The sequence below is a fragment of the Mercurialis annua genome, linkage group LG3, assembly GCF_937616625.2.
Source record: "Mercurialis annua linkage group LG3, ddMerAnnu1.2, whole genome shotgun sequence".
Classification (NCBI taxonomy): Eukaryota; Viridiplantae; Streptophyta; class Magnoliopsida; order Malpighiales; family Euphorbiaceae; genus Mercurialis; species Mercurialis annua.
Window position 1 is genome coordinate 72,390,480 of NC_065572.1, and position 14,259 is coordinate 72,404,738.

At 34.7% G+C, this 14,259-nt stretch overlaps 2 protein-coding genes across 4 annotated transcripts; one reads left to right on the forward strand and one right to left on the reverse strand.

The window, feature by feature from the left end:
- Positions 1–161: 161 nt before the first annotated feature.
- On the reverse strand, positions 162–4,153 carry LOC126672967 (uncharacterized). Its single transcript, XM_050366912.1, has 8 exons — positions 4,002–4,153; positions 3,560–3,815; positions 2,191–3,041; positions 1,607–2,107; positions 1,299–1,522; positions 847–1,218; positions 484–758; positions 162–392 (listed from the first exon to the last, which is right to left on the reverse strand). The coding sequence occupies exons 1-8, from the start codon at positions 4,151–4,153 to the stop codon at positions 162–164; spliced, it is 2,862 nt and encodes a 953-aa protein (XP_050222869.1).
- On the forward strand, positions 4,094–8,501 carry LOC126674946 (uncharacterized). 3 transcript variants are annotated; one of them, XR_007639652.2, is made up of 9 exons: positions 4,094–4,437; positions 4,562–4,593; positions 4,933–5,030; positions 5,137–5,219; positions 5,667–5,744; positions 5,821–5,919; positions 7,496–7,812; positions 8,154–8,193; positions 8,311–8,501. XR_007639652.2 is itself a non-coding variant. In XM_050369497.2 (7 exons), exons 1-7 carry the CDS (start codon positions 4,354–4,356, stop codon positions 7,772–7,774), a joined length of 753 nt encoding a protein of 250 aa, XP_050225454.1. In that variant the 5' UTR covers positions 4,095–4,353; the 3' UTR covers positions 7,775–7,996. The 3 variants fall into 3 exon arrangements, 1 of the variants encoding a protein (XP_050225454.1); XR_007639653.2 differs by having other exon boundaries at positions 8,321–8,501; XM_050369497.2 differs by lacking the exons at positions 8,154–8,193; positions 8,311–8,501 and having other exon boundaries at positions 4,095–4,437; positions 7,496–7,996.
- The last annotated feature ends 5,758 nt before the right edge of the window (positions 8,502–14,259 follow it).

The window sequence follows — 14,259 nt, forward strand, 5'->3', positions numbered from 1 at the left end:
CTTTCCATGCTTCCGGCCCCAGCGAGAGCGGTTGTTGATCGAGTCTCATCTTCCTCGAGCTTCTAGCTGGAGTGCTATTGCGTCTGATTGCTCAGCCACCCGACTTCGGTCCTTGCGAGCTCGTTTGGACACGCTGACTGCTGAGGAGGTATGTAAATTTGTTAATCTATTAGTGGGACAGGAAAATTATCCTGCAAATTCAACCTAACAAAATGTGCGCGTCCACTAATATACAATATCACTATCTCCTTGGATGGTCGTGAGTGAACCTCAGAGGAATGCAAAGGCAGAACAGTAAACGAAGAGAACCGCGTCTGTTGTAGCGTCCCGCCTTGTATGTAAATAACAGCTGCATTGAAGATAGTGGCAATAGGGAACAAGTCATCCAATACCTGCATCCATTTAATAAGTCAGAATATAAATATCATTTTTTTAAAAAAATATAATAACTTTGTGATAAATTTATATAATTCAATTAAATACCTGCATCCAGTAGCTAGGGCCACACTCTCCGCCTTCCCAGCTAATACGTGTAATGGCCGCTTGCAACCCATCAATGAAAATACCCTCGTATCGATAAGGGTGGGCGGAGATTTCGTTTGCAATGTTCATTCTAGTCATTCCCCACATCTTCTCGTCACCATATATGTGGTCTGCCACCACGCGAAATCCACAGTTGCCGTCTCCACGCACGTCCACAAGCTCGTCAACGAATGGTAAAAGGAATCCTGGAATAACCTCCGCATTTTGCAAACCAGCTGCGGGAAATAAAAAAAATATTATTATAAATAACAAGGATACTACTACAGTAGACGTACATAACGAATATTAGTGGATGATAATTACCTGACGCGGATGTACGATTTTTCTGAGCTTTGGAAGATTTAGGACGACCAGGTACACGGTCCTTGTACTCATGACGACTCGGATCCCGCTTCGTTGATTTGCTCCCCTTTGGTCGACCTTTGACATTTGTTTTAACTTCTGGTTCCATGTAGCCTAAGTCTTCGGGGTGAAGTCGCTCTCGAACAATACGAGAAATATCACGCAACACTGAAGGATCCTTAGTCATGACCTCCTCGGCGACCTCGTGAAAATACTGATGTTCCTCAGTCTGAAAACCAGCAAAATCGGGTTGCGCAGATGTGTCCAACCCATCGCCGAGAATAACAAGTTTCGTCCAAAACGGGTGTATACTGTCAAGGCTGATCGGGTTACCTACAAATAACACATATTAGCTTTCAATAACAATATTAATATTTTTAATATTAGTATTCAATGAAAGTGGTGCATGATACCTGAATCGACCACCGCTCGCAGCTCACATGCACAGGGGATCTGATGTGTTGATCTAACCACACAACCACAGCGATCGTAGACATCGGTACTCAATTCTCGCATACGCCTTAGTTCTTTCGATATTAAATCCAGACAGTAATGCGACACTCTGCATGAGAGCTTGTCAAATGGAAAACCGCGTCGATGTACGCCAATAGTCCGTCTGGAGTCCTCAAGTGTTTTGCTGCAGTAATTTTAAAACATTTATGTTAATAACAATGACAACATAGTTTGTATAAGTACTAATATTACTCGAGAAGAATGTTACCGGATATCTATCAGCTGCGACTGTATAACTTTGTCGACCTTCGTCCAGACTGTGTCCAGAGCACCGGTGCTAGAGTTGAGCCACTGCTTAAGCTGAGCATGTGCGCTCTCGACTCTACATGTGGTGGTGTTTCCAAAATGTAGGACTAAGTCCGTCCAGCAAGATACGAACTTCTCTCTGTGTCCCAGCCAAGTCCCCTCAATGTACTGTATCAACCCTGGAAAACCTTTAAACCGATCTCTGAAGTGCTCCACAGCTATGTTATATTGATCAAAACTTGGCGCTCTGATAATTTTCTTCCATGTACTATTCTTGAAAATTTCAGCAAAATCTTGGTTTTTCCCACTAATTCTGTACACTCTATCTTCTACGTCCTTATTTATGTGCCACGTACATAGTAGATGAGAAGAACGTGGGAAAACCTCTGACACTGGTCTCATAAGCCCCAATTCTCGATCAGTAAGAATAGCGCTCGGATGAATATGTTCCCCAATCAAGCACCTGCATTATTGCCCGATGATTTAATAAGTAATTTGAATTTGAATATCATTAAAATATCAAATAACATAATTATAATTAAATACCTCAGTCTCTCCAATACCCATCTGTAGCTCCCTTCAGTCTCATCCTTCATAATTGCATATGCAATTATGAAGTTCTTGTTGCAAGGAGTCATTCCAATAATCTCCAAAAAAGGCAGCTTGTACTTGTTCGTCTTGTACGTGGAGTCCATGCCGATGATCCAGTAGTACGTACGAAGTAGTCTCACTGAATCAGGATGAGCCATGAAAATATGGGTCAACACACATGTATCCTCCTCAGCAAGAGTCCAGTGTACATAATCATTTTGCTGAGCCATGTGATAAAATTGCCCAACCACATCTCTACCCTCAAAGCTAGACTTTCTCAAAGTCTCTCTATAGTTGTACACTTGCTTTATTCTAGGGTTGTCAGATGGTACTTTTTCTTTTAAAGCTGCCATGATAGAACACGGCTTCGCTTGTGCCGCAGTCATATCTCGCACAATTTCTTTGGCCTCGCCACTCAGCCCACTCATCTGACGGTATCCTTCAGGATACACAGCTAGAGCATGGTTGTGTGTACTCGAAATACCAGGATCTGTAAGTATAAACCATGCAGTCTTTCCTAATTTGACAATAATTTTAAATTTGCACTTACACGCTTTTGTCTTCGTATTTTTCCGTACGAAGGAATCAGAATCTGTGAATGAACCTCTGTAACGCTCACCCCGAGCACATCGTAGAAGCTTCTTTTTCCCCTCGTTCTTATGTGACGAAATGACTAATTCAAATCCAATCTTTATAGCAGTACTCTTAGCCCAAGTAATTGCTTCAACATCACTATCAAACCCATGATCTAGCTTAAACCAATCGCTGTAATCAATTCCATCACCGCCATAATCTTCTAAATCAACCTGCAAAACATAAATACTTACGTTTAACAAATCGAAATAATATGTAATAAAAAGTCGTAATAATATGGAATAAAAAATTACTGTAATTATTAAAAGTTAATTTCAACGTTTTTTTTAGCATTAATTAATTTCCGGCCGCGACGTTTCGGTCGCGGCCGGAAAAGGGGACGCCGGCGTCCTCTCCAGAGGAGAGGACGCCGGCGCTGGGCGTCCCCTCTAGGAGGGGACGCCCAACTCCACGTCCCCTCTAGAAGAGGGGACGTAGAGTTGGGCGTCCCCTCCTCTAGAGGGGACGCCAATTTTGGGCGTCCCCTCTTCTAGAGAGGACGCGAGCGTCCTCTCTAGAAGAGGGGACGCCCAAAATTGGCGTCCCCTCTAGAGGAGAGGACGTGGAATTTCACGTCCTCTCCTCTGGAGGGAACGTGAAATCCAATCGTCCCCTCCTCTGGAGGGAACGTGAAATCCAATCGTCCCCCTTGAAAAAATTTAAAAAAATATTTAAAAAATTTAATTATTACCCCAGAAAAGCCGGAAAAACTTGTTTCCGAATGTCGATACTCGTTTCCCGACGAATTATACTCGTTATCCGTCATTTTACTCGGCTTTTTACATATTTTTCCGAATGTGTTCGAATAAGTTGAGAGAATCTTGGTTTTTTTTTTTGGAAATTTTTCTAAAAGGGCAGAAAATGTCTTTTGCCTAAGCGGTGGTAAGCAAAAGGGGGCGGCGAATAGCAATACCCTTTCTTTTTTTGAAATCCACATGTTACTATTTCTTAAAATAAAAAGAATTGTGAAAAATATCACAAACAAAAGTATTACATCTAACTATAACATTTAAATAGTTTCAAAAAAATTACAGATTTTTTTATAGTTTGATAAGATAACATTACTAAACTAAAATTTTACTAATTAAATATGAAATATTTTAAAAGTCGATCCAGTGCATGCATACCCAAACCTTTTTTCAGTGGCACAACTAGTGCGGGTTAAACAACTATCAAGGGTCCCAAAAAGTGCTGCGCCATTTTCACCCACTTCCACGAGCCTAGCATGTGGACAAGCCCACTCTTCATCCCAATCCCAATGGCAATTTTGACATTTTGAATACATTTTTACGTCAACAGCAAAAGGCGCGTATATCAGATTCCGGCTGAAACACGATATGATCTACACATTTCCCATGAGCATATATCGTCGAATGCCGTATTAAAATGAAACGATAATAACTGTAACTTTCAGAAATCAAATTGTAGGGAAGCAAATCAGATTTTGAGCTTTGATCAAACAAAATTTCACGCTGTGAAACGGAAATGGCGTCGAATCCTTCTCTACTTTCTCAGATCGGAGCTGATGGCCTCGCTAGAGAAGCTCCGGTCATTGCCTACACCGAGAAGGTCGGGCTCTCTCACTCTCTCAGCTTATTATTATACTGAATGTTCATAATAATGATATAATCACAGTCGTTGTATTTATACGAAATTGAATTCTGATTTTGTTTTGTTTTGTTGTAAATTGCAGATAATCGAGGAAGAGCAGCTTCAATTAAGAAAGTATGCTCGCAATTTTTTTCTCTAATTCATAACAGTTACTGCTTGTTTGTTTCAGTATATTCATCTGTTTTAGTTTGCATTTTAATTATGAATCCACCTTCATGTAATGCTATGTGCTATTTCTTAGAAAAAAAATAATGCAGAGAAAGAATCACTGATTTTAAATTTCTTTTGTCAAGTTCGGATCGACAAATTTTAAGAACTAAATTAATTAGGGAGTTTTCAAGCATTTGAAGTGAACTTAGTAATTAGAGTTAATGTGTAGTAATTTTGTGAAAAATAGATTAATACAGCCTCAAGGTGAACTATAAATAGTTTATTTTGATACTCTCTTTATAGGTATATTGAAGAGAATTATTCTAAAATACGCAATGTTGAGAGAGAATTAGCAAGTCTATCAATGGAGATGAAACTTACAGCTGGACCTAAAAAGGCAGGTTAGTAAATGATAATGTCGTGATGTAATTTTTCTTAACTTCCTTCTTTACTGTTATTGGTTTAGTAACTTTGTTATTTTTCTTCATATATGGCACATTTCGTAAGCACTTGAACACATGAGAAGGAAAATAGAAGTGTCGACTGAAAGAATTCGTGTCGCCAAGCTCAATGAAGAACAAGCACGGAAGGTTTGTATCCTTGCCATGCATGTGGTTATTAATCTCGATGATATAAGCTTCAATTTATATTATTTACACAACTTTCAGCCAGTCAAGTGTCAAGAACTCATAAACAATCTGTTAGTTAGGGAATAAGTAATTCAGCTGACTGAATCACAAGATAAACTGTTGCCTATTTTGGCCAAGTTGTCTCGTTAGTGAGAAAACATGTATATTAAAATGGCTATAACAGCGTGTCTAGTTTATCTTAGTATAAACTTTACTTGCTAGATTATTGAAAATTTTCAAATTGACAATTTGATATTTACCTCGTAATTTAGAGAAATAGCTTATATGATTTTGTCTTGACTGAATGCTTGTTGAAGTTTTTAGATTTTCTGTATATCCACTATACATTCGAGTGAAATACATTGTTTCTCCAATAGTGAGGTGCGTGTCTTTTTTGAATTTTCTTAGGCATGGGAAGCAGCAAAAAAAGTTGTGCTGGATGAGGAAGCAACTAAGCAAAAGTTATGTGAAGACGTAAACCAACTGGTACAAAATTTCTGAATAGAAGTGCAAATTTTTTTGTACCTGTTGAGGATCTATTTTGATGTATTATCTTTAATAGGTCCAAGAAAGCAGTAATTCACAGTTTTCTAGACTTGAAGAATTAAAAAGACGGCTGGAAGCTTTAAACCCTAGCAGATCATCCATCTCTACTTCTCATGTAAGCTCTCTTTCTATAACTGTTTACTACATCTCAATGTTTGTGTCCTTTTTAGGAAGTACTCATATAGTCATATTATACTAAACAAAAAAGAAAAGCAAAGATAAGCTAAGTGTTCCACTGATATACTCTTAAACTGAGGAAGACGGAAAAAAAAGGATTTTGAGTGGAGAGTAGAGATTTATAACAATGCTAGCTTTCTTAGCTCATCATATATGTTTAGCGCTTTGAAAGTAAATACGTTACCACTGAATGGGGAGGGGGTTTGATGAAAATCAAATCACTCAAGTAATTGAAATTGTGCAGTTGATTCCATTCATGAACATAGGTAAGCGCAGAAATATACAGTCATAGAGGAAACTTTTCTTCTTGTTCATCCAAGTGGGAGTGTTTAAACATGATGAAATCCAAGGATTTCAAATTCTGACTGCACAGCCAAACTTCGGAATATGGACTTGAAGGGAAAAAAAACTGAGAAAATATGATTTGAGATTAACAAAAAAAGTCTCCCCAGTTTCCAGCTTCAAATTCTTAGTTGTCTTTCTTTCCAGATAGACAACATCAAACAATCTATTATTGATCTCGCATGTCTCATCTTGTATTCCTAGGACACACTTCACATAAATAGAAAATTGCAAGTTTATATATGCATAATCAAAGTAGTACTAACTTTTTAGTCAACATGAATCGGTACAGCACTTTATATTAGTTATTGATATGGATTCTGAATCATTTTGTACATTAAACACCCACCAAGATGATTTTACATTTAGGATTGGAGTAGTAGTTTCCCTAAAAAAAAGATCTCAGTAGTAATCCCAGAAAGGATGTTCAGTAGAAAGAAAATCCTCGAAGTGGATTTTTTTATATATATTACTACCAGTTAATGCCTCACCCGCCGAGAGCAACTCTCCTGTGAGACGAGGTGCTCTTGAGGCGCGCCTTCTGGAAATTCAGGGTATTTTTGACTTTTTGTGAAAATTTAACCCTCTATTCAAGATTTTATTATTCATCCACCCCCACCTTATTATACTCTATTTTCCCAAAAAAATCATAAGATTAAAACCTAAACCTATTTCAACCGGTCAGTTAGAGGGAAAAAATGATTATGATGAATTTGTTGAAGATCAAGAAGAAATGATGATGACGATTTTGTTGGTTTTGATGACAATGAGTAGTTTTTTAATTAGAATTTATAAATATGATGATGGTACTATTTAGTTTTTAGGTTTATAAAACTTTTAAATTACTTAAGCTCATCGGATTTATGTTTGTTTTTTTAGTTTGCATTTAAAAATACATTTAAAATTTTTATTAATTTTACTGCGTAAATTTTTCTCTTGTACCTCGCGGCTTGGGCACTAGGACTCCTTAGCGCCTTAGAGCACCTTTCACCTTTAATAACTACGGTACTAGGTGGTTTAATATTGCTACGGATTAACATTATACTTGTTTCTACTCCTGCGTTATCGGGCAACATTTCTTGAAATTGTTTACTCAAGCTCTTCGGTTGATTTACATATAGACTGCATGCAGTACAGATATTCTTGAATGTTGTATTTGCATTTATGCGTAGGATGGGCAACTCAACAGCACAACTATAGATGTTTCTTCAGTTCCTCTTTCAACAGAACCAAGCAGTAAAGGCCCTGAAAGTATACCCAATCAAGCTAATGGTGGAAATGTTCAATCTACGGCTGGGCAAAATCAGTCTATTCTTGAGGGAGAAGGTAGAGGGAAAAAGAAAATTCACTTCCAAGGAAGAGGACGAGGAATCGGAGCTGTGCCCAAGGGTAGAGGATCGACAGCCTCAGGCTGGACAGGGTCTGGGTTTGATGTAGATGGTAGAAGTTAGAACCGCCATATCAGATTCTTTTGGCATGATGGGACTAGGTGGTTTACTTGGTACATTCTTTAATAGATTTCTTCACATGTTGGCTGATGTATTATGCTTATGTCCCTTCTATTCATTAGGTTCACAGTAACTTATTCATATGGAAAACACCATCTGAATTTTCGTTTTCTGTTGATGGTTGATTCATGCCATCGGTTTTCTATAAAACGATTGTTCAAAGAATGTCGTATAGTTTTTCTTTCTTTCCAATGTTAATCATTTTTCCGTTGGAGCTGCAGTCTGAAACATTAACACTCATCCCTCTTTTTTTATTTCTCTTTATTGCTTCCTGATACTATTGACCTACTACCTCTCTGAGATGAAACCATATTTAAAGCAGGGAGCATAATGGATTGGGTTTGATGTTTCTTCTGGTGAAGGTATAGCATTCTGATCACTTCTCAATTTTCCCTCACTATAATACGCTTATGTAAATATATTCAATCAAATTTTTCTAATATTATTAGTTAATAGTGGTCCTCCCTTTTTATGTGAAGAGTTTCACAGAAATAAAGAAAAGACGAAGTGAGGGTTGAATTGGAGAATTGGCATTTTATCACTGTCTTGGTGCGGAGTAATCATATCCAGGTTCTGAAACTTTAGTTCCTTTTAAATATACTTCTGCAATTATGAATTTGTATGACACTGAATATACAATTTCCAAATGCTTCCTTATTCTCTTCACGTAGCCCTTTACTGTCCATGTTTGGCTGCTATTTTCAAGATTCCATAATTCCATGCCATCATGAATGTACTCAATTTGCATTTACATTGTTATCATATCCCCACATAACACATTATTGAACTTGCATGCTTACATTTTACTTCCAAAAACGCCCTCGGACCATCCAGAAGCCCATTAGAAATTGAAAAAGCCATGGAGAATTATTAGGAGACTAGATGGCCCAACCGTACTAGAAAGTGTTTGCCATTGCATCATGTTTCTCTGTCTTTAAGTGTTTTAGATTGATGCTACCTTGCATATGTTTGTACTATTTTCAACTGGAATGACTTGTTCATATTCATATACTGTCATAATCAATGACCCCTTTAAATGAATTTCATTCCACTTTTAACATTTTTGTACGGACGGGATACGGACCTTCACCGTTTCAAATTCAAAATTAAAATTTTGAATGTAGCATGTTGGATTTATCTTTTTTTTTCCCTTTCATTGTGTATAGAAAGGGGTGTTCAGGTCTTAAACTAGAAAATAAAAGTTGCTTTTAATTGTATATATAAATGGCTATCATGCTGATGTTTTTGGTCCTAGTCTGTACCATAGGATTGAATTGTCCTGTCAAATTATTGGGGGACTAGCTGTGTAGTTGTAACCTATAATTGCGGAGCAGTTTTTTGGTTTTCAAGGGTGGAGGATATAGTGGTTCAACAAAGATTTTCAATGCTAATGAGTTGTTTGTTCATGTACAATTATTATGAGGTGAGAGTAAATGCTCCTGTGTTGTCTGTCTACTTTGCAGCTAATTTGGCATGGTAGTTTTATTAGGTCCTTCACAATAATTAGGCAGCTTAGTATAGCATGTTTTGATTTAGAGTTGAACGGTTTCTTGTTAGAACATGCCTTAGAATCTTTTACTTTCTTTGTCATTAATTTTTTTAAGCAAATTACTTTGACACCCCTAACTTTTATCATAATTCATACTTATATTCCTCGTGTTTCAAGATCAAACAATGTGATCCCTTAGTTTCGATAATGTAAACAATTAAATTATTATGTTAGAATTTTATGATTTTGCCTTAAAGATGGAGGAAAAATTAGAAATATGGTCCACAATTTTGTTCCTTTATCTTTTTCTATTCTTTGGTCCATTTTTTAAAAGAATATCAACAATTTAGTCCTTTATTTTTTCTTTGACTGTGAATATTGATGGTTTAAACTTAAGGACCGCATCGTTTGATCCTGAAACAAGAGGGATGCAAGTCAAAATTAAGGTAAATGTCATGGATGTTAGAGTAATTTGCTCATTGTTTTCTTTAAAATGCAACTATTATTAACTAGGATGATTGATTGATCGTGGGACTCTTTGTACTCTTAGAGTCAGTTTTTGGTCCACATCACCATCAAATAACTTTGAATACTGTACCGTTTTCATCTTCTTCTTTTTTTTGTAGCATAATGCAAAAAGCACCTCTTTTATTATTTTAAAAAGCAACATATTTACATTTAATTATTGAGTCTTTCTATGAATACTTCAAATCCTATTCACCGGGCTGACTTAGCCAGTCATATTCAAGAATTTGTTTTTAAGAGCACTGCAATACAGTTGCATTAAGCTACTGGATTCAAGCAGATGATTTATGTGCTGTATTTAAATCCTACACCTAATTGCCTCAATATATGTTCTGCTTCTGAGCAACAGTATAAATTTATGGTCCAAATCCTGTCGTAACGGGAGTACCCCATTCCTGAGTCCTTGGTTTAGCTAGCAGGTCGGCAGGTCCTAGTGTTACTATTCAAATATAATGGACCCATTGGTATTAAAATTTGAGAGGTGGGTCACTGGAAATTTGCCATTGCCTTTATACCTTACTGAACTAAGGAGGGAATTAGAGTTTGGTATGTGATGAGTATAGAGTTTTCTATTTCACGTTTTTGGAGTTTAGAAGGAAGATAAGGACATAGATGTTCAGAGTTGTAATGGGATTATGTAGACAAGTGGTGGGTCAATAATCCTGTGGTCAGGGCCATCATTTTATTTCCTATCTCTTCTCTTAGAAAACTTGTAGGCAGCTAGCTCATCGCTAACCATGTCAGCAACAAGGAAGGAAACTAACCAGTAACCACCATACCAGCATATGTACCCTACTCATTTATTACTTTTTGTCACGCAAAGAAAATTATAATATGTGGTAAGCTTATGTAGTCCTAATTATAGGAGAGGTGTAAACGAGTTGGGTTACTCGTGAGTACTTGAGATCTATTCAAAAAATTCTAGTTGAACTCCAGCTCATCAAGATTCTGAAGTTTAATCTTGAGCCAAGCTCTAAGATCAATTGAAAAGGCTTGTGAATTTAAACGAGTCTCTTATATACTTACAATAATAGTTTTTTTTTTTAGCTATAGTGACTATTTATACTTTGAAATATAAGTGTATCAAATTAATTGATTACATTTCATATTTTTATAGTGAAGAAATTAAAAATATGAATATAATTATTTTTTAATAATATTTTCTGTCTTTTATTGAACTCGAGATCAAACTCAGGAAGCGCATATGTCGTTTCAGTTTGAGCTTTAGAATTTAAGCCCACTTGAACTTGAGTTCGAGTTTAGTATAACTCAGGTCGGTTTAGCGGTTTACATCCCTAGTTGATAGGTTCTGCTTGAGTAATGTTTGTAATCTCAAGTATATGATGTTGTGGAGCTCACAAAAGTGAGTGATTACCTACATAATAAGGCATCTTTTTTCCAACATCGTCACGTACCCTCTTTTTTTTATTACTAGTTTTTTTTTGCCACGTGCTACGCACGTTAATGATATCTATATGACCTGCTATTTAAAATTATAATTATATATAATTTATAATAATATATTATTATTTAAATTTTATTGGACTTGTGTTTTTTTATTCGTTTTTGTTTAATTATTTTATAAAATTTTAATTTTTTTTATTGGAAATGTTAAAAAGTTAGAATTAAGTAATAGATCTAATTTTTATTGTTAAAAATGATAATATGATTGAAGCAGATTTATATTATTTTTCATAGTAAATAACTAATAAATAAAAAAATATCAAAATTTTAACACAAATATTATAATATAATTATTTAATGTTAATGAAACTCATCATATTTTTTTTGTATATAGTGATATATCTGTGCAATTCCTTTTAGGATTAGAAATTTAACACATAATGATAGTTGTTGCATAATTCCTTTTAGAATTAGGAATTTAATACATAATGGTAGTTACTCCGATAATTATTTTTGTGGACTACTATTTACCGCCCCAAATTACTACCTACCGCCCAACTTTTTACCAAAATACCCCTAAGCCATTTTTCAGTTTTTTTTTAAAAAAAATCAATTCTCTCAATTCAATTAAAACCCCAACGAATACCCGAGCGAATTTATAATAAAAATGTCAAAATCGACTAAAAATAAAAGGCGGAACATCCGGTTTATAATCGGTTTTATTTATTTAATATTTTATTTTTTTTTATTTTTTTTTATTTTTTTTAATGGACCATCGCTCTCAGATGGCGATGGCCCATAGGGGTCATCGCCTCGATTTGGCGATGGACCCATAGGTCCATCGCCAAATGATGGCAATGGCCCCATAGGGCCATTGCCATCTCAAGCAGATGGCCCCATAGGGCCATCGCCAAATCGAGGCGATGACCCCTATGGGCCATCGCCATTTGAGGGCGATAGCCCATTAAAAAATTTAAAAAACGAAAAAATTAAAAATCGATTAATTATTAGAGGTTACCGTCCTCTAATTTTAGGTGATTTTGATATTTTTATTATAAATTTGCTCGGTTATTTGTAGGGTTTTTAGTTGAGTTGAGAGGATTGAGTTTTTTTTTTTAGCTGAAAAATGGCTTAGGGATATTTTGGTAAAAAGTTGGGCGGTAAGTAGTAATTTGGGGCGGCGAATAGTAATACCCTTATTTTTAATATGTTTTTTTTATAGATTAGGAATGTTATCTTTCTATTTGTTAGGCACAAATATTCTTATATGTCACAATTAAGAATATCAACTTGAATAAAATATGTAGAGGGTATATTTGTCCGTGAATGGAAGTGTTCCCCCCGTGAATACACTTTTATATTTATTATAGATTATGTATATTTGACTGAGCGTTTTAATATGTTAGTCTTATCTGACTCGCCTGCGTATCTGTATGGTAGTTTTGTGCATCATTTTGATGTTTTTGTGTCTTAGATTCAAAATTTTAGTAAACATATAGATATAATCATTAAAAGTCTGATGTAAGAACAAAATTACTATTTTATAACTGATTTTTTCAGAGAAGCACTTCTTACATGATGTTTAAGTGTTTAATTAGTATAACAACTTATTTTTAGTCTAGATTAGTATAAATTTATATTAAATGTAAAAAATACAGCAATAATTAGAATAAGTGTTTTTAATAATGTAATAATAACTCATTATTGAAATTATCATATTATCCCTATAAATAACTAATCATTAAATAAAAAAATTCATAAAGAATATAAATAACACGATGAATAAAAAATTGGTTCTCAAGTTACTGTAAGCTTGAAAATTTACAATTGTTATTTTAAATATTTGTTATAGTTAATAATATATTGACAGTGATCAATTTGTAATTACAGTGGGACCCAACCAGAAAATTTAAGTTAGAAGATGAATTTTTGTATGGAATAACCTGATAAATTTCTAAAGGTGGGCATGCTATATATGTTGTAAATGCGGTACATGAAATTAATGCCCTTCTACGAGGAGATGTTGAGAACAAACACAATAATTTTACATACGTCTAACATAGAAAATTAAGCAATCAATAAACAATTTAGGTGAGTCACAATTTATAGAAAGCAATTAGAAAAAAAGTAAAAATTGTATAGTATATGGCATTATTTTCTTTTTATTGTGCATCATTGATGAAGCCATTATCCATAAGAAAGCTATATGAGTGTATGTCTACCATAACATTTTTTACCTCATCTAGATCAGACTCCATATCCACAATAGTGGTACGTATGATATGTTATTTTTAGGCATCATTTAATTTCGAAAGAGACCTATCTCCTATTTTTCCTATTTTAGCTCAATACATAAAGCTTTTATACTTTTGAAAATAATTCTTATTGAACTTCTGTTTCCTTTTCTTTTGAGTTCTTGTGGAATTTTGAATTTTTTGTATCAACATAGTGATGGGTGGTTTAATTATTTATTCCAATAGATCTATAATTTTCTAACGGCATAATCACTCAAAAACATCTCACGTTTTTCAATTTTTTTTCATTTTTATTATAAACTTTTTAAAACATTATTTTTTGTCTAATTTCGATAAATACATATCGATTGTAGTCATTTACTTCATTAATTGCTCCCAATAAATATACATTGTTATCTTCATCTTCATTAATTGATCCATGTTCCAATATAAAATAAATGTCAATTTTTAATATCAATGCAAAATACACCAATACAAAAATTAGTCATTACTATATTGTTTATTTATTTTAAAAAAATACAAAAGGCTAAAAATGGAAAAATACATAAATAAACTAATTTTAACTAATCTAACTATTTTTTTCTTAATTCTCGTATTTGTCCAAATGGCCTACCTTTGTGGGACGGAGGGAGTATTAAAAAATGCCAAATTTTCTTGATTTTTTTTCCATTTATGACCTTTTTTTTTGCTACAGGGTCAATGAGATTTTCTGAACGTGGTTTAACTATGAGACGGTACTTTTAAACCTTCCACAT

Excerpts from the sequence above, each read along its gene's own strand:
- LOC126672967 (XM_050366912.1), bottom strand. The coding sequence starts at position 4,153 with ATGTATTCAAAATGTCAAAATTGCCATTGGGATTGGGATGAAGAGTGG. Across the intron at positions 1,523-1,606 it reads TCGCAGCTGATAGATATCCG|CAAAACACTTGAGGACTCCA; the intron begins GTAACATTCTTC and ends AAATTACTGCAG. Across the intron at positions 759-846 it reads AAATCGTACATCCGCGTCAG|CTGGTTTGCAAAATGCGGAG; the intron begins GTAATTATCATC and ends TATTTCCCGCAG.
- LOC126674946 (XM_050369497.2), top strand. The coding sequence starts at position 4,354 with ATGGCGTCGAATCCTTCTCTACTTTCTCAGATCGGAGCTGATGGCCTC. Across the intron at positions 4,438-4,561 it reads TCATTGCCTACACCGAGAAG|ATAATCGAGGAAGAGCAGCT; the intron begins GTCGGGCTCTCT and ends TGTAAATTGCAG. Across the intron at positions 5,220-5,666 it reads ATGAAGAACAAGCACGGAAG|GCATGGGAAGCAGCAAAAAA; the intron begins GTTTGTATCCTT and ends GAATTTTCTTAG.